This window comes from Lissotriton helveticus, chromosome 10, assembly GCF_964261635.1.
Source record: "Lissotriton helveticus chromosome 10, aLisHel1.1, whole genome shotgun sequence".
In the NCBI taxonomy this organism is placed as follows: Eukaryota; Metazoa; Chordata; class Amphibia; order Caudata; family Salamandridae; genus Lissotriton; species Lissotriton helveticus.
Genome location: NC_136071.1, coordinates 916093670 through 916112388, shown reverse-complemented (window position 1 = coordinate 916112388; position 18719 = coordinate 916093670). Strand labels below are relative to the sequence as shown.

Sequence of the window (18719 nt, the reverse complement as noted above, 5' to 3'; positions counted from 1 at the left end):
GCCGAAGCCTGTGGCTGTCTTAAAGGGGTGGACCACAGGGCATGGCCGCAGGCCGGACCACACAGGGCCTAGCTGCAGGCCAAGCTCTGTGGCCAACCCCCTGCCACACATGACCAAATACCCTTTGCAGTGTGGGATTGGCTGCCTTTGGGGGGGTCGGCTACAGTGTCTGGCCAAAGGATCTGACCTAAAGGCAGTGGCTACATGCAGCGTGCTGGCTTTAGGGCCCGGCCACATGACAAGCACTGTGGCCAGCCTCATGCTATGGACGACCAAGGGCCCTGCACAGTTTGGGGTTTGGCTACCTTTGGGGGGATGCCCGCAGTGTCGGTCTGCCCTGCAGCCAGCCCCTGCTATGTTCAGCTAAAGGCTGTGCACTGCGGGCAGGTGGATTTAAGTATAGTAATAAGATATTACTTTATCAACAAAGTATTGCATTTCAGCTAGAATGGTGATACCTTAGGATGCATGTAGTACCACAATCTATAATTTATACCAGAACCCCACTAAATAATTGCTACTATCATACAGGTCTCGTACTGATTGGCTGATGCTGGCGGAGTCAATAACGATTTCCAATACTTCAGTATCTGGTAGAGGTAGTTCCACATCATCTTTTTAACATAAAGCTTTATTACCTCATCATGCCTCACAGCAAAGTTTAGCTGATAGAAAGATTATTTTATGGAGTTCCTTGTGATGGTGAGGACTATAACAAACTCTGCAACTTTTGTAGCTTGGTGAGACATGTGTTTCATGCAAAAGATTGGGTCATGGGCAATGATAAATATATATATATATATCTCAGTATCTATAAGGAAGATGTCTCATCATATATATTATTTTACAGGTCTCCTTCGCTGCTGTTCCCATCCCATTTCCTTCCTTCGCTTGAACGCCTCAACTTTCTGAGATATTGTATTGAAGCGATCCTAAGGATGTGTCAGGCTGACAGAATCATACTATCAGAAAAGACAACCATTATTATATGATAGACTGACCTTGAGGGACAGTGCCAAGTTTTGGTCTATAGTGAATACACCACTGTTTAATGGCAGAGAAAATGAGGTGGTGGAAGTCAACATCACTGAGAAACAGTGGCTGGACCATTTTGAGATTATTTATGGCAGTAAGATCACAACAACTCCTTTCACCCCTATAGAATCTATAATCCCAGAAACTACATTGAGAATTACGGTGAAAGAAGTACAAAATGCCATAGAAAACACAGCAGGTGGTAAGGCCCCCGGCCCGGACGGGGTTCCCGCTGATATGTATAAGGCACACTCTCATGTGTGGTCCATAGCCCTTGCAAATGTTTTTAACCTAGTCTGTATGGACAAATCTAATATACCTACATCCTGGTCACACTCCATCATTATCCCAATTTTTAAAAAAGGTCAAAGGGGAGACCCTAGGTGTTACAGACCGATATCGTTGATCGATTCGTCATTTAAGATTCTAGGCAAAGTCATTTTAAACAAAATTAATAAGTGGGAAAAAGAAAACAAAATTTTATGCAATACCCAATATGGGTTTAGAACCGGGAGGGGCACTGAGGACCAGTGTCTTAATCTGTATATGACCATCTGTAAATATACTGTTGCTGCGAGGGGGTCGATTCATCTGGCTTTTATGGACCTGTCCACAGCCTTCGATTTAGTTAATAGGTCGAAGCTGTGGACAATGCTCATGGAGTTGGGTTTGGACCCAGCACTTGTAAATTTCCTAGCCTATTTGCACAGAGATTTGACTGCATCAGTGCGTATGACAATGGATGGAAAATGCACCGCTGGGTTTAGATCAGCTAGAGGGGTAAGACAGGGGTGCATCCTAGCCCCCATGTTGTTTTCTTTGTATATCAACTCATTATATTCAATTCTATCAACTGTTACCCCAGATATACCTAGCATGGATGGGTTCCCCCTGCCCGTACTGATGTATGCCGATGACACGGTCCTTATTTCTAGAACCCCAAATGGATTACAGCTGCTTCTTGACTCATTTGGGATTTTTATGCAGAAATTAGACCTGGTAGTAAATATGGAAAAGTCACACGTTATGTCACTGGGGAAAGGAAAGAAAACCACAAAAACCTTGCGATGTAACGGTGTAATACTGTCCAAAGTTAAAACATTTACATACCTAGGCGTAATATTCGATGACCTGGGCACCTGGACTCCCCATATTACAAATAAAGCGTTGGCTGTGCGCAGGTCGTTTGCAGCCATATTGAATTTCGCTAAAAGACTGGGAGGGAAACCCACAGAAGCCATACTCACCCTGTATAGAGCCAAAACTTTGGCCCTAGCAAGATATGGGGCTGGGATCTGGGGCTATAAGGATCTTGCCCCAATTCAGAAAGAAGAGAACAAATCCATGCGTTCTCTATTGGGTTTACCACAGTCTACCCCCTCCTTTGCTGTCCACACGGAACTAGGGTTAGGTTATATTGAGGATGCACTTAATATAGCCCCTCTACTTCTTTGGGTGAAATTATGGCTGAATCCTAGTCTGACTTTAAATCGCAAAATTATCAGCGATTGTATGGGGAGAGATAGAGCCAAAGACATAAAATGGTTGAAACATATTAAAACCGTAGCTACACAATTGGGCCGCCCGGAATTATACTTTAACCCCGAAAGCCTGTGTAAAGATGATGTCACATGGATAAAAGTTCAATTTATGAATTATAGAAATATCCATCGTGAAGCTCTGGAAATTGAGAAAACTACAATAAGGGCACACTACACAGTAATATCAACTATGACAATTCAGCCTTATTTGATTGTAGTGAACAGGCCATATCATCGATGGCTATTGACGAAATTCCGTTTTAACCAGATGCATCTTTTATTAGGTGAATATCTGAAATGGAGTATGCCTAGGGATAATGCTCCTTGTAAATGTGATGGTTTCACTGATCAAGACCTGATACACTTTGTCTTTTTTTGTCCCTTTTTTGTTGAGGGAAGGAAAAAATATATCATACCACTTCTGAGGGACAAGGGATTTATGCAAGTGAAACCTGCATTGTTGTTTTTACAACTTATGGAGTCCCCTATTGTGATGTTCGGGGTTGCTAATTTCTTGGTAGCATCGATGCGAGCTAAACGACATAGAGTGTTGAATACTCCAATGATGGAATGCATTCTGGAGTAGCCCAAGTTTAGATTTAATTTTATCCTGTTAAGAGTTGTTCATTTACTTTCTCCCTGTTGTGATCAAGCGTTAGGATGAAGTAATAAGGCAAATGAAACTACTTATAACTGTAATATGATGGTTTTAGGGTATATGAATTATTTTTAAATGATAACTGTTTCTGACTTTTTCCTACTCAATTGTTCTTAACCGTTTTTAATTAATTGCTTATAACTGAATTGCATTGTTGATTAGTGTTTGTAAGTGTTTTTTTTTGTATAATTGTGTGCGTAGTATACTTTTATGATTTTAAAATAATCGAATAAAGTATTTTTGACTCTGACTCTGAAAAGACAACCATGTGTAGGTAATTGTTGCTTTATTATTTATTCTTTACTCAACATCTACATTCCTTGAATATTTATATACATTTACTAATATTCATGTATGTGGTGTTAAGTATAGTAAACCTATACTTATCTATATATACTTCTGTTTACCGTATTTTGTTCGTTGATATTCTGGCTGCAATATTTTTACACGGTAATATTTCAAAATCATAATTCTGGTAGTAAACCAGCACAAGGGACAATTAGATACAGGTTTATCAAGTTCTGAAAGAATGTTTACCTTCCCCTTCATAACGACACAGTCTTCTTGCCTGTTGTTGTGGTGGGATGGTTCTCCCCGAAGCCATTTGGTATACGTCACAGGAGTTGCATCGCTCCATTCAAAGTACATCTGAATTTTAAGATCATTCAGCCCAAGCCATAGCTCATCCGTCGGCTCTGTGAACATAAACACCTATATTTTCATAAACATGATAAATAGCACCACTAAAGCAGATGAAAAAAATCCACCCACAATTTCTAAATATTCTATATATAAAGCTGTTTAACATCTGTGAGAGAGCCACATAGCTATTTGTTAAAAAAATATTTTTGAGAGTATGATTCACCTGTTGGCACAGGTGAGTTTTGGGAAAAAGAGATTGCCACATTTCTTTGGAAAGGGACGGTGTATGTAGTTGTTGCTGAAAAATTAAAAGCAGATTATTTCTGTGTCAAATTTTCTTATCAAATTACCAAGAATGTGTTTAAAAATATCTGAACATGGATTTAGTAATATTTTTCCAAGCACTTGTTTTGATTATTCTTGATATCCCATAGTCATGCACGCTGTAAAAATGAAGCCACACCTTTTTCCGCATAATTCAGAATTTGCTGGATTTACTACATAATCCATCATCTACAGCAAAATTTACAGATTTTATTTAAAAAATCGTTTCTGGGTCAATCAGATCAAATGTTACTTTAAACGATGCCCCACGTGTTGCTGCTCAGTGGAAAACCCTGTGGTCATCTTTCAGCTGCTGATGTATCTGTTTAGATGTTACACTGAGACTAATGAGGTATAACCTTTGCCCAGATAGTGTCAAAATTTGAAATAAACATTGACAAACCCAATAGGTCTGGCTTGTATTCTGAGACCTGCCTAAAACATCAACAATCAATTTGCCACAATGGAAAGACACAACAAGAAATTACTTTCTATATGCAATGCATCTATGATATAAATAATCTAATATGTGGTTCTTCAATGTACTTTTAAGACGTGAAATAGTCCTGTGTACATTACAATGAAGAGTTGTCTATGAGCCAGTGTGATACACCAAACAGCCAATAGCATGAGGTGAAAGAGAAATACTCCTCGTCACGTCATATCTAAAAAGGCCCAGGTCCTGCCATTGAGTTGTCTTGTATTCCTAGACATATAGTATGGTGATCTAAACTCAGAGGCATTTGTCCTTAAACAACATACTTGTATGAGGATGCTCTTGAAGCTCTCACATTTCCCAGGTCCATATGTGAGCACCTCAACTAGTTCAGGTTTTTGTTTGCAGCCAATGACTTTCAATTCTCTACATCCATTGTAAATACAGTACTCCGAGTGCCAGAATGCAAATAAAAAGCCTGCCCTCGAGAGCTATTCAATCATGAAGGGCTACATCCTCCTCGGGGACCTGAACTTCCATCTCGAGAACAACAACAACACCAACTCCACCACCCTGATCGACAACCTAGGACTCAAACAACTCGTCACAACACCCACCCATGCCACCGGCCACACGCTTGCCCCCTTCTTCTCCGCAAGCCCCCACGTCTCCTTCAACCACACCACCGAACTCCACTGGACCGACCATCGCTGCATCCACTTCACCTTCAGGAAGCCCACCACACACCACCGCCCCCAACAGATGCCTCGCCGCTGCTGGAGCAAAGTCACCGATGACCAGCTAACCACCACCCTCGCCCAGAGCCCACCCGCCAACCCCATCGACCCCGACACTACCGCCTGCAACCTCAGACAACGGATCCACGACTGCGCCAACACCCTCGCCCTGCTCAAGAAACCCTCCAGCAAGAAAGCCAGTTGGTTCACCGAGGAACTCCAGGCCTCCAAATGAAAATGCCGAAAACTGGAGAAGAACTGGCTCGGCAAACGAACACCGGACAACCACCCAGCCCACAAGAATGCCACCCGCAGACACCATCACCTCATCAGAGCTGCCAAAAGTGCCTCATACAAAGACCGCCTAGACAACAACGCACACAACAGCAAAGAGCTCTTCAACGTCGTGAAGGAACTCTCCAACCCCAGCTCCAACACCAACGACTTCCCACCCTCGCAAGACCTGTGCGACTCGCTGGCCACCTTCTTCCACCGCAAGATTGCAGACATCCATGACAGCTTCAACGCCATGACCACCCCGACAACCACCAAGACCTCCACCCCCTCGACCACCACCAGCACCAACCGCCTGCTTTCCTGGACCAACATCAACGACGACGAAACCTGCAAGATCATGAACACCATCCACTCCAGATCACCGTCAGACCCATGCCCACACCACATCTTCAACAAAGCCAGCACAGCCATCACACCCCATCTCTGGAAAAGTAATCAACTTCTCCTTTCCGGAAAGCTGGAAGCACGCCGAGATCAACGCCTTACTCAAGAAACACAAGGCAGACCCCAAGGGCCTTAAGAACTTCCGGTCCATCTCCCTGCTCCCGTTCCCGGCGTAGGTCATCGAGAAAACTGTCAACAAACAACTGACCCACTACCTTGAGGAGAACAGCATCCTGGGCCCATCCCAGTCAGGGTTCCGCAGCAACCACAGCACCAAAACCGCCCACATCGCTGCCACAGACGACATCAGGACCCTGCTGGTTAACGGAGAACCAGCAGCCCTCATCTTCCTGGACCTGTCAGCTGCCTTTGACACGGTCTGTCAACGCACACTATGAACACGCCTCCACAACGCCGGGATCCATGAGAAGGCCCTGGACTGGACCACCTCCTTCCTCTCCGGCAGACGACAGAGCCTCCACCTCCTCCCCTACGGCTCCGAGGCCACCGAGATCATCTGCGGCGTACCCCAGGGCTCATCCCTCAGCCCAACGCTGTTTAACATCTACATGGCAACCCTCGCCCACATCGCCGACAGCACAACCTCAACATCATCTCCTACGCCGATGACACCCAGCTGATCCTCTCGCTCACCAAAGACCCCCACACCGCCAAAACCAACCTACACGAAGGAATGAAGGCTGTCGCCAAATGGATGAGGAACAGCCGGCTGAAGCTGAACTCGGACAAGACAGAGGTCCTCATCATCATATCAACCGCTTCGGCCTGGGACGGCTCCTGGTGGTCGACCACACTGGGAACAGCTCCAACACCTACCGACCACGCACGCAACCTAGGGGTCATCCTCGACTCCACCCTCTCCATGACTAAGCAGGTCAACGCCGTCTCTTCCTCCTGCTTCAACACTCTATGCATGCTCTACAGGATCTACAAGTGGATCCCCATGGCAACGAGAAGAACGGTCACCCAGCAGGAGGTTGGACTACGGAACGCACTCTACGCAGGAGCCTCAGCCAAACTTCTGAGACGGCTGCAATGCATCCAGAACGCCTCAGCACGTCTGATCCTCAACTTCCCCCACGGCAGCCACATCACACCCCACCTGAGAGACCTGCATTGGCTTCCAGTCAACAGGAGGATAACCTTCAAGCTCCTCACCCACGCACACAAAGCACTCCACAACACCGGACCAGCGTACATCAACAGATGACTCAGCTTCTACACCTCTACCCGCCAGCTACGCTCCGCCGGCCTCGCCCTCGCCGCTGTCCCCCGCATCCAAAGAGCGACCTACAGGGGCTGATATTTCTCCCACCTCGCCGCCAAGACCTGGAACACCCTCCCCACCCACCTATGGCAGACCCAAGACCTACTGACCTTCAGAAGACTCCTCAAGACCTGGCTCTTCGAGCAGTAGGAGCACCCCCTACCCCAGTGCATTGAGACCCGCACAGGTAAGTAGTGCGCTTTACAAATGATATGATTGATTGATTGATTGATGCACCTGGGGAAATTAAGACCTCTTGGCACTGCCAACTGGAGAATTGGTATATTCACCTAGTAGCTCAAGAGTTCTCTTTTAGTCAAAGGATCCCTGTAGGGTGCTCCTTGACTCCACAGAAACACTTTTCCAGGTGTGTTGGTCTAATTAGGGCAATGGAAGCAGACCATAGGCCCAGCAGCTGACTGTCAAAGGAAAGCTCAGGACTTGAAACTGTTCATGATGGCATGGAGTCAGGTGCCCATCCTAAAGTGTTGGCAGATAAAGCTCCTTAAAGGAGTGAAGCCACTCTTTAGATGATATGCAGTAGTCATGCTCAAAAGAGATGCATAGTATATGGATATAAAGGTTTAAGCAGCTCTGTAAACCCTGCACTGCTTTGATTTATGCACCCTTAAAATCAGTTCTGAAATCACAAATATATGCTTTGACATCAATCTAATTCATCAGCCAGTGTTTCTGGCATTTTTTCCATCATTTTCTCGACCTATATTTTTTTCAGACTCCAATTGGAAAATGTGTGAAGTGTCGTGCAGGCATTTTGCAGCTTTCGGGCTTTTCTATGATGTGATATGCCCGCGTGCGCAGCTAGTTATCCCACTCGCATAGATTGAGCGAATTTATTTATATGCAGTGTGGGCAACAGACATGTGAGAAATAGCTGCACGACATGCCTCCACAAATTCTCTCTCTTTCAACAGCGATGTCTTTATACTGCAAGTAAATGTCGGTGCTGCCGGTGAATCCATGTTTACCATATGGCTTCGGTTTACTGATATGATTTTAAATACTCACGACATTGTGTGGAGAATAGCTCACACTTCATTTCAGCTCACCACGCATGCATCACTCAAAGTCACACACACTTTCATAGAGGTAAAGGCATGAAGGACCCTACTCAGGATTTGGATACAGGGACCTTTTTTATGTGAGGAAATCAAATGGTAACGCCTTTCACATTTCTTGTTTTAGATCATATTCTACCACTTGCCCCCATCCCAACTGGAGTGCAACTTGCCCTATTCCGATGTTCTATAGGATCGAAAGCAGCCTCAGTCGGTACGCTTTAGTCGTAGCAAGGTGAGTGATGGCTTTGTACAGCAAGAGGTGGGCGATCCAGCAACTAGCGAACGTAACGAAACTTGAAGGGGCCCCCCTGCAAGGCATATGGAGAGGCAGCCTCTGGACTCAATAATGAGCTCTCTAGCCAGAGTACTGTGCTAAGGAGGCCCTGTGGAGCTTGAGGCCCCCACATGGCGGGGGCTGTGGGGGTCTATGTTACGCCACTGGATCCAAAAAATTAAAAGGGAGAGCCGAGACAGAGCTGAGCCAAAGGTCTGGCTCGGAACTTAGGGCCAGAGAACAAGTCTTTCAGCCCTCATCATCAAGGATAGCTTGATTCCAGTGGCATGGAGAGCACGGGACTCACGTCTGAGCATACCCGTCGCACTCGTGGTGAGAAATGCAAAAACAACAGTTGATGGACAGAATGCAGAACAATGTCATACATTCACCCCAGTACAGAGATCTGGGCCTAAATCTATAGTTTTTTTGCTCATCATGCCATTCCAGTTTGAAACCAGCCATATGCAAATCAGTCTTGACCCTGTGTCCCATGGGAACAGTCCAGCCCGAACTGCCAAGCCAGGTCCTCACTGGACTGGAAACAAGCATCCTAGGACCGGTTTCGGGCTTTCAGCCCTCATCAGCCAGGATAGCTTGATTCCAGTGGCATGGAGAGCACGGGACTCACGTCTGAGCATACCCATCCCACTAGGGGTTACAAATGCAAAAACAACAGTTGATGGACAGAATGCAGAACAATGTCATACATTCTCGCTCTAGGTGCGCCAGGTATGCCCAGACGTGGGTCCTGGGCTCATTGTGCCACTGTAATCAAGCTATCCTGGCTGCAGAGGGGTGAAACACCAGATCCGGTCCTAGGATACTTGTTTCTGGTCCAGGGAGGACCTGGCTTGGCAATTCGGGTTGGACTGTTCGCATGAGGCACAGGGTCAAGACTAATTTGCAAATGGCCAGGTCTAAGCTGGGGTGGCATGGTGAGCAAATGAATGATGGATTTAACCCAGATCTCTTGACTGGGGGGTGAATGTTTTGATTTGTTCTGTATTCCGTCCATCAATTGTGTGTCTTTTGCTTTCTCGCTCGCCAGGCATGTCCAGACGTGGGTCCCGGGCTCACTGTGCCACTAGAATCAAGCTATCCTGGCTGAAGAGGGGTGAAACCCTGAAACCGGTCCTAGGATGATTGTTTCCGGTCCAGGGAGGACCTGGCTTGGCAGTTCGGGCTGGACTGTTCCCATGAGGCACAGGGTCAAGACTGATTTGCATATGGCCAGGTCTAAACTGGGGTGGCATGGTGATCAAAAGAATGATGGCTTTAACCCAGATCTCTTGACTGGGGGTGAATGTTTTGATTTGTTCTGCATTCCGTCCATCAGTTCTATGTACAGCATACATTTCAATAATCTCCAAGAACAGGTGATAGTTTCATTTAGTGAATACTGAATGGAAGGGTACTGTGTCTTCTTCCTGATGTCTAGAATCTCACTGACAGGGGCATCATATAACGCAGACTGCACAGATTTTGGAACGTTCACAGAATAGGCCCCCAACCTGCCATTTCCCTCTTTCTTACCCCCCACGAGTCAGCCTTAATTATTGAAGCAAGTAGAAAGAGTGAATGGGTATTCAGACAAAATATTGAAACAAAAATATTGTGCTCCCTAAATATTGTGTCCAAAATATCATGATATGGAAATATCATATGCAAAAATATCGATGTCAAGAATATCGATTTAAGGTAAGTAATATCGATTTTGAAAATATCAAAGTCATTAATATCATTTACAAAAATACAGGGGCTGATTATGATTTTGTGGGTGCCGCACCAGCTATGCACTAGCTTAGCACCGCCAAAGCCATGCAGGTATCGCTCACCAGATTGCGAGGTGAACCCGTGTCTGGTGGGCTTTTCCTGTCTTTTCTTTTGCCGTTCCCACAGCGGTGCCCAGGAAAAAATAGGCACTGCAATGGGAACGCAAAGTCATACAGGTGGTGGCAGCTCCTGGGGCTCAATGGGGGCTCTACGATTTTTAAGCAGCACTGTTGGCTAATAATACTTTTAATCCGCAGTCACTAATACTGCTGATCATTTGAATCCACCCCTTATTGTGTTTTTCACTTTGCTGAAAGCAGTCAGCTCTCTGCTGCTCGTGTAATTTTTAAAACTGTATTGGTGCATTGGAACTTGTATGCAACTACTTACTATCTTGGCCTCCTCTGCCCCGGTCCCGCGCGGCTCCTAGTGCCGATTGCGTGGAGGGCAGCTCCTTCAGCGCGGCTTCCTGTGCCGGTCAGCTGAAGAGCAGGCACCATCTTAGTAGCAGCCTGAAGGGCGCGCACATCGCAGGCAGCGGTCTAGCGGCCCGAGGCTGCTCCCTACAAAGCGCGCATGTGCTATCAGAAGCGCAGCGGACGAGCGCAGCGGGCACGCCTTGAGCGCGCCGAAGGTGCGCCTAAGGTAAGCCCGTCTGCGCCCGTCTGCAGCCAGACGGGGCAAGGGGCACGGCACTATGCCAATTTTTGTTCCTCCTCGGCCGACCAACTCTGCGCTCTTCAAGGTTCTTGGCATTTAGACCCTGTAATTCAGGGCCATGTCAGTGACATGGGCATTGCTAGAGTTCCACCCTTGCTCTCCCTTCCTTTTAATGTATCCCCTTTGTTGTTACCATCTACTTCTCCACTCTCCATGGCCACTCCTAACACTGTCACCATACCTCCATCTCTCCCTTCAGGGATTATCACCCGACTATTTCGGCTTTCTTGTTGAACACCCGATCGGCTGTTAAACATCAGTCAGACCTGTTTATTTTCTTGGACACCCACAAACCGGACTTAATGTTCCTAACGGAAACCTGGCTCCGCCCTGATTCCCTGCCTATCCTATTGGCTGCTCTACCCACTTCATACTATGCCTTGCGAGCGGACCGGCCCATTGGCAGGGCAGGAGGAGGGGTGGCTATGATTGTCCGCACTGGCATTCAGTTCCAATTACTCCCCTCTCCCTCTATTTTAGAGGTTGATTTTCTGGTTGCCCGTTCTGTGTCTTTCAAAACCCGTATCACCTGTGTTCTGATGTATCGCCCACCTCAACCCATGTCCCATTTTCTCCCAGCTCTTCAGGAATTATTAGCTACACTCGCGGTAAGCCACTCATCGGTTCTGGTGCTTGGGGACTTTAATTTCTGGCCCTTTGCTCCAGCGGAAAACGCATCCTCCAGAGAGTTCTCCGAACTGCTTGGCAGCTTAAATTTTATCTCACACGTTCATACTCCCACTCATGTTCAGGGTCATACCCTGGACCAAATCTGGGCTCTTAACACTCCTATTTCCGTCGCTATTGTTACTCCCTGTTTATGGTGTGACCACCACCTGATCTCCTTCTCCCTGGACCTGAGGTCAGCTCAGAAGCTTCCTTTCCCCAAGAACACCTGGGCGCGTAATTGGGGTAAAGTTGACATTGCATCTTTGTGCTCCTCTCTTTCATCTACTAGCCCAGCCATTGATAACCTTTCTATTCCATCTCAAGTTGAGGCTATAAACAAATGGCTGTCCAGGACATGTGATCGGGTGGCCCCCCTTAGGCGTATTCAGGTGAAGCGCACCCACCATGCGAACAAGTGGTTTAACCAGGAGCTTGAAGAGAAAAAACTGGCGGCTCGCCAAGCAGAGCGCACCTGGAGACGCACCTATAGTGAGACCTCAAAAACTTTGTATAACTCGATCCAGGCGGAGTACAAGAAAGCTATCCTCAAGGCAAAAACATCTTATTTCTCAGGCAAGATTCTCCAGGCGGAGAACAAACCGAGGGAAATCTTTGCCACAGTGTTCGAATTGGCCTCTTCGGACAGAACAACTGCCAAACCGGTTCCCTCTCAAAAGCTGTGTGATTCTCTGAATGATTTCTTCATCAGTAAAATTGAAGACATCAAGTCCAATATCCCTCCCCCTCTACTTCATTCTCTGACATTGTCCCGCCGAATAACTCTTGTCACCTTGACCAATTAACCTTGCTATCTGAGGAGACTTTTTTTACATTCTCCCCAGTGTTAAATCTGGCTCACCTGCAGATGTCTGTCCAGCTCACATTATGTGTGACATCTTCCGGAGTTGTCCTCTCCCTCCCCTTACCTTTCTTAATGAGTCCCTCAAAACTGGAACTGTCCCTCTTCTCCACAAGTCAGCCACGATTGTTCCCATTTTAAAAAAAACTGGCGGCTATCCTACAGTACTGGCAAACTACCGCCCCATTTCCCTTCTTCCCTACCTGGCAAATGTTTTGGAGCGGCATATCACCATAACTCTTAGTTCCTTTATTGAGTCCAGTGCGTTCCTTGCCCCCTCCCAAGCGGGTTTCCGCCCCCTCCATTCCACCGAAAAGGTGGTGGTGTCCGTTATGGACACACTCAGAGAGGGGCTCGATTCCAATCTCCCACAAGCATTGATTCTTCTTGATTTGTCTGCCGCCTTCGACACGGTTGATCATACCATCCTTCTTTCCCGTGTCGAGGTGGCAGGCATCGGGGGCTCTGCCCTGACTTGGGTGACCATATTTCTCAGTGATCGCACCCAAGCCGTCCATCTGGCAGATTTTTCCTCAATGGCTCATAAAGTACAATGTGGTGTTCCCCAGGGCTCTTCTCTTTCCCCCCTTCTCTTCAACTTGTATATTTTTCCACTCATTTTTGCATTACAGCAGATGGAGGTCACAGTGTTCAATTACGCTGATGACCTCCAGCTTATTTTTACTTTGTCAAACTCACCCTATTCCATTCACAACTTCCAGTCAGTGATGGTCTTTATCAGGGATTGGATAAATTCCAACCATCTGAAACTCAACCCTGATAAGACTGAGCTTGTCCTGACTGGAGGTAAACTTAACCCTTGGTCTTCTGCTTTTTGGCCTTCCTCGCTTGGTCCCCCTCCTCTTCCCTCTTCTTCTGTTAAAACTTTGGGGATCACTCTTAATCAACACCTCACTCTTCATTCGCACGTTAGCACGGTGGTTTCTTCTTGTTTTTTTGCGTTGCGTACTATTCGCAAGGTTTTACGTTTTTTCTCTTCCTCAGCTCTTAAACTTATTGTCATGGCGATGGTTCTCTCCCGCCTTGACTATGGTAACGCACTGTACAATGGTATTCCCATTTATGCCCTTCGCCGGCTCCAGCTAGTGCAGAACCAAGCTGCCCGCTTGGTTCTTAGTTTACCTAGATCCCAACAGATCACTCCGTCTCTTTGTTCCTTACATTGGCTCCCGATAAAAGAAAGAGCCCTGTTCAAGCTTGGATGCCTGACTTTCCAGGCTCTTGCCGGTACAGCTCCAGCCTTCATTAAAGCTAATATTCACCATTACATCCCCAGTAGGCAACTACGCTCCTCGTCCCTTTCTCTCTCAGTGGTACCCCGATTTAAGAAAAGTAGGACAGGAGGTTGCAAGTTCTCTGTCCTTGCCCCGTCCTTTTGGAACTCCTTGCCCCTACCCATTCGAACATCAGTTTCTTACATGGAGTTTCGTGGGAGATTGAAAACTTTTCTGTTCTCACAGGCCTTCTCATCCTAATCCAACTCTATCCCTGCCGTTGAAGTTGAATTGACCCCGCAACGCCACGAAACCGCTAGGTAAACGTGCGCTATATAAATATTTTTAAATTCAAATTCAAATTCAACGCAAAAGAAGTTCCAGAACGGCATGGACTGTGAAGTCCATGCCACCATGGAACTTGGGATGCATGCAAACAGGGGGGGCATATGTTGTGCATCCCTTGGGCAGTGGGGCATGAAGGCCCTGTAGGGCCCCCTTTGTTTCACCTCTGCCAGCCTTTTCATGGTATTGAGCCCGCCACGAAAAGGCTGGAGGTGGGTAAACTAATATTATGCTACAGGGCCCCCATGTCCCCCCCCCCCCGCCATGGGGATACATTTAGGGGCACAACACGTGCACCCCTGTCTGTATTCCCACAAATTTCCAGCACAGCATGGACGTATAACTATGCTTCATTTAGTCAATACGGTTCTTCCATATACACTGTATGGGATAAATAAATGAATGAAATGATACAGATACAATGGCAGATGTTAAATGCAATGCATGATAAAAGCCCTTGATATTTAAGAAGCCTCACCGTATCCAAGCTGAGAAATAACAAAACTGTGTTCTTCTATGTTGTGGATGCTTGCGAGGTCACCTTCTTCCTTCCTGCAGGCCAGCTGGGCTTCTTTCCAGAGTTTGATGTCTCTGAATAGCTTGTAGCAGTGACCAGCGTAGGGCAACCACAGCCTGGGGCAGTTTATGGGTACATCACTCGCTGGAAAATTAAAAAACTCAGTTAAGAACAATTGATTAGCAGACTCAACGAAAATGGGTGCTTTAGCAAATAAGAGAGTGAACGCATTGGGAAACAACATTGGTGAGACACCTGCATGATGCAAATCATCACACCAATACGTCTCCTGCAAATGTCTGACTATTTACAGGGATAAAAAAGAATCTGATCTCAATGTGCAGGAATAAATGATAGAAATATGTGAGCTTACTTACCATGGTGAGCAAAATGAGATTGTTTCAAAGACAGTGGCTGCAGAGGTGCATCGCAAAATTATGTTTTCCCCTGCAGAATGTGATGAGGAACCCCTGGAGTCTTTGATATCATACAGATATTCAATGACTTTGGCCTGATTGAGGGCACTCTACGGGCCCGTGGGCCCTAATAGGGTAAGGCCCCGTTCAACACATGGGCTGCAGGGGTTCGTGTTACTCCCCTGAGTGAGTAAGACTGTGCACCTACCTCTGAAGCACAAGAATGAATTTAACGGGCACCATCTTCTTAAGGGAGTTTAAATTTGCATATTGCAACCAAGTAACAATATATAGTTAGAAATAAGTTAATTTGCATAGTAGGAGGAGCCGTTCTTCCCCCTGGGGACTGCTTGCTGCTGTGTGCCCCTGTTTTCTGTGTCCGGGGATTCGGCGGGTGCGGCGGCCGGGGACTGCGAGTACCAGCATTCCCTTGACCACCTACAGCTGGTACTCTTCCCCTGCCGGCCCCGCCTCCTGCCTGCTGTGACTACCTCTTGCCGCCCCCGCTCCGCGGGTGCGACTCGCGGCTCGAGGTGGGTCGGGACTTGACCCTGTGGGAGACCCGAGGAGCCGTTCTTCCCCCTGGGGACTGCTTGCTGCTGTGTGCCCCTGTTTTCTGTGTCCGGGGATTCGGCGGGTGCGGCGGCCGGGGACTGCGAGTACCAGCATTCCCTTGACCACCTACAGCTGGTACTCTTCCCCTGCCGGCTCCGCCTCCTGCCTAATAAATACACTCCCTGTTTCCGTCCCGTGGGACGCACGCGGGACGAAGCGCGGGGCTAAGCCCGGGCAAAGGGCGGGCCCTCTGTGGCCCTCCGAGGCCGAGGAGTCCGGGACGGGCCACCCCTCTTGGTTCCATCACTGAGGGAGGTATTGTGCTTTAACATTATTTGTTATTTGCTATTTTTCTTGGCATTCCTCTAAACTATTATAATCACGATGTCCATATGGGAGGAACTCAATGCCCTGTGCGGCACTAAGTACGCCCCTGATCTTATAACCTCCCCAGCTGTGGATTCTTTTTGTCTTAAAGTAAATGGCCCCGCAGATAAAGCTCATAACCAAGTAAATGCCGCGCCCCTGGGTTCCTACAATAGATGGAAGCATGACATTGAAACTAACTTTGGGAACAATACAAGTATACCATCACCTGCTAATCCGATAGCATTCATCGAGGACCCGGCCGCGGACAAACCTGAGGACCCTCTTTTGTCTCTCAATACGACTTTATTGGCCAAAATCGAGCAACTGCTGGTTGCTACTATCTCCCCCTTGGTCACAAAAATAAATGATTTAGGGGAAAGGCTGACCAATATTGAGTCAGTAATAAGAAAGCACTCGCTTCCAGCTACCAGTATGGCCACATGCGTCTGTCCTAACCCTATCACCGCCCCCGAAATGTATAAAGCGGGAAACGAGGCCACCCAAATACAGCCATCACGCACACCTATTCTAAAAGGCCCCAAAGTATCTGTCAAACTTGCTCCAAAAACCCACAGAGTGGCTAGACCCGCCTTGGCAAGAATGCCACATATTAACCTGCCCCCTGAGGCCGCCCCGTATGTGTCTGTCCTCTCTGGGGTCCCTGCCCTCACCCAAGGTACACGCGAATCCCAGCAGGAACTGCTAAACAAGGCCACTTATTGGCTAGAAAAGAATAGACCGTTGCCGCCGGGGCTAGACGGGGGCCTCTTGAGTGTCAGGAGGGTGGGATGGCTAGGGTCGCTGCCCAAACGCAGTACTGGGGATCTGGTACTAATTAAATTTAAAAACACCGACGTTGTCCCCTTTTTACGAGCTTGTACCCCCAATGAAAGACAAGGCTCAATTCGCGTTTGGGACCTGTATGATTTTTATCCGAGCCCCCCGCACATTACATAGGACAAATACTTAGAGTCTTTTTAATGGTAACTGAACCTTGCACTATAATTGTTGAATGATGGTTTTTTACTGTGTTTACTGTGTTTATTGTGTTTATTGTGTCTATGAAATGAAATGTCTATGGTGTTCTTCGTTATTAATTTTGTATTGTCAATGCTTTCATGATTTTTAATTTAAAAATCGAATAAAGCTTATTACTACTACTACTACTAATTTGCATAGTAAGGATTTGGATGGATGCAGTGGCATAACCTCTAAATGTCTATCAAAATGTGGTACTTAGAGTATGAATAGCCTGACAATTGTGTAGCCAGCTTCCTCATTGCACGTGTCCAGCTCCAGCATTGCTAATCACAGCATATTTCATTTCTGTAGCTCGAAATACTGAAGCAAACATAACTATTCAGCTCCGTAGAGGTATATTATTTCTAAGCCCTCTCCATTTGTCAGATGAGAGAACATTGAAACGGCAGAGTAAAATGATTTGAGAATTCCATTCCTTGGACAAACCTTAGTGATGAAACATGGTGTACTGATGTTGGTTCAAGGCTAGCCTAAACATGGTTTATCGATTAGCTACACAAAATATGTAAGTCCAGTTATGACTCATTCACTATCAACATTATTTGTAGACTAACATGCAATGAAATAATAAAGGGGCAGCTGCAAAATGTTTTTAAGAATGTTCTGACGCCTTTTTTCGATTTTGGAATGGAAGCTTTCCGAATCCCATAAGAAGTTGTGTAACTCATTCCGAATCACAATTCAGAGGCATGAAACGGATATTCCCTGACGTTTGTGAGTCACAGTGCAATGTATCAATGTTTGAGACTGCATTTGCATTAAAAAAAAAAATCGAAAAATTACTAACACCTCCAAGGAAAGCTTCCCCATTGTGAATTGTGTCGGCCACCCCTGGGTAGTAGGCAGTGACCAAAAATCTAAAATGATACTATTTATTTATGAAGTTTTATATAGTGCAAACATGACCCATCAGGCTATAAGAGCGCTTTAGGGGGAGGAGTACGAAACAGGTAAAGACATAGGAATAATCGCAAATCCAATATAAATACAATCAGAGAAGAATAACAAATTGTGGAACAGGACCTCCAAAGGAGATCAATAGGATAGTTCTCATGATCAACAAAGGGTAAGATCAATCGACACTTGTTATGATCTTGGCCAACCAATTGCTCATCCGAAATGTTTACACTTCTATTATGAAGGAGGCTGTAGATAGAATCAGACAGATTTAAAAAATAAAATATGAAATAAATATATATGTTCATAATTCTCAACCTTATTTTGTTGATTTGGCTTTCTTCTCAGCAAAAAACAAAAGGGGCAAAAACAGGCTGCTTCTAAAAAGGCTGAGGGAACGCCTCAAGAAAATGGAGCTGCTTTCCCTATCTTTTCAAGTAAAATTAAGTTCTTGCTACTGCAGCACACCAGGCACGAGCAGCACACACTGGAAGCTGTGAGAATGTTCCCTTTGCGGGCCTGTAACAATAGCTAGAACCCGCAAAGTGCACTGCATATGTCCAGGGCCTGGAAATTACATGCTACTTGTGGGCCTGCAGCACTGATTGTGCCATTTGTGAAG

At 46.4% G+C, this 18719-nt stretch overlaps 1 protein-coding gene across 1 annotated transcript in view; it reads right to left on the bottom strand.

Annotated features, from left to right (window-relative positions):
- Positions 1-18719, bottom strand: part of LOC144784640 (macrophage mannose receptor 1-like) — a 765034-nt gene that overhangs the window by 533806 nt on the left and 212509 nt on the right. Inside the window, exons 7-8 of the mRNA XM_078663569.1 lie at positions 14781-14963; positions 3772-3929 (exon numbers count right to left, since the gene is read on the bottom strand). Coding sequence (XP_078519695.1) covers positions 3772-3929; positions 14781-14963 — 341 coding nt within the window. The remainder of the gene's footprint in view (positions 1-3771; positions 3930-14780; positions 14964-18719) is intronic.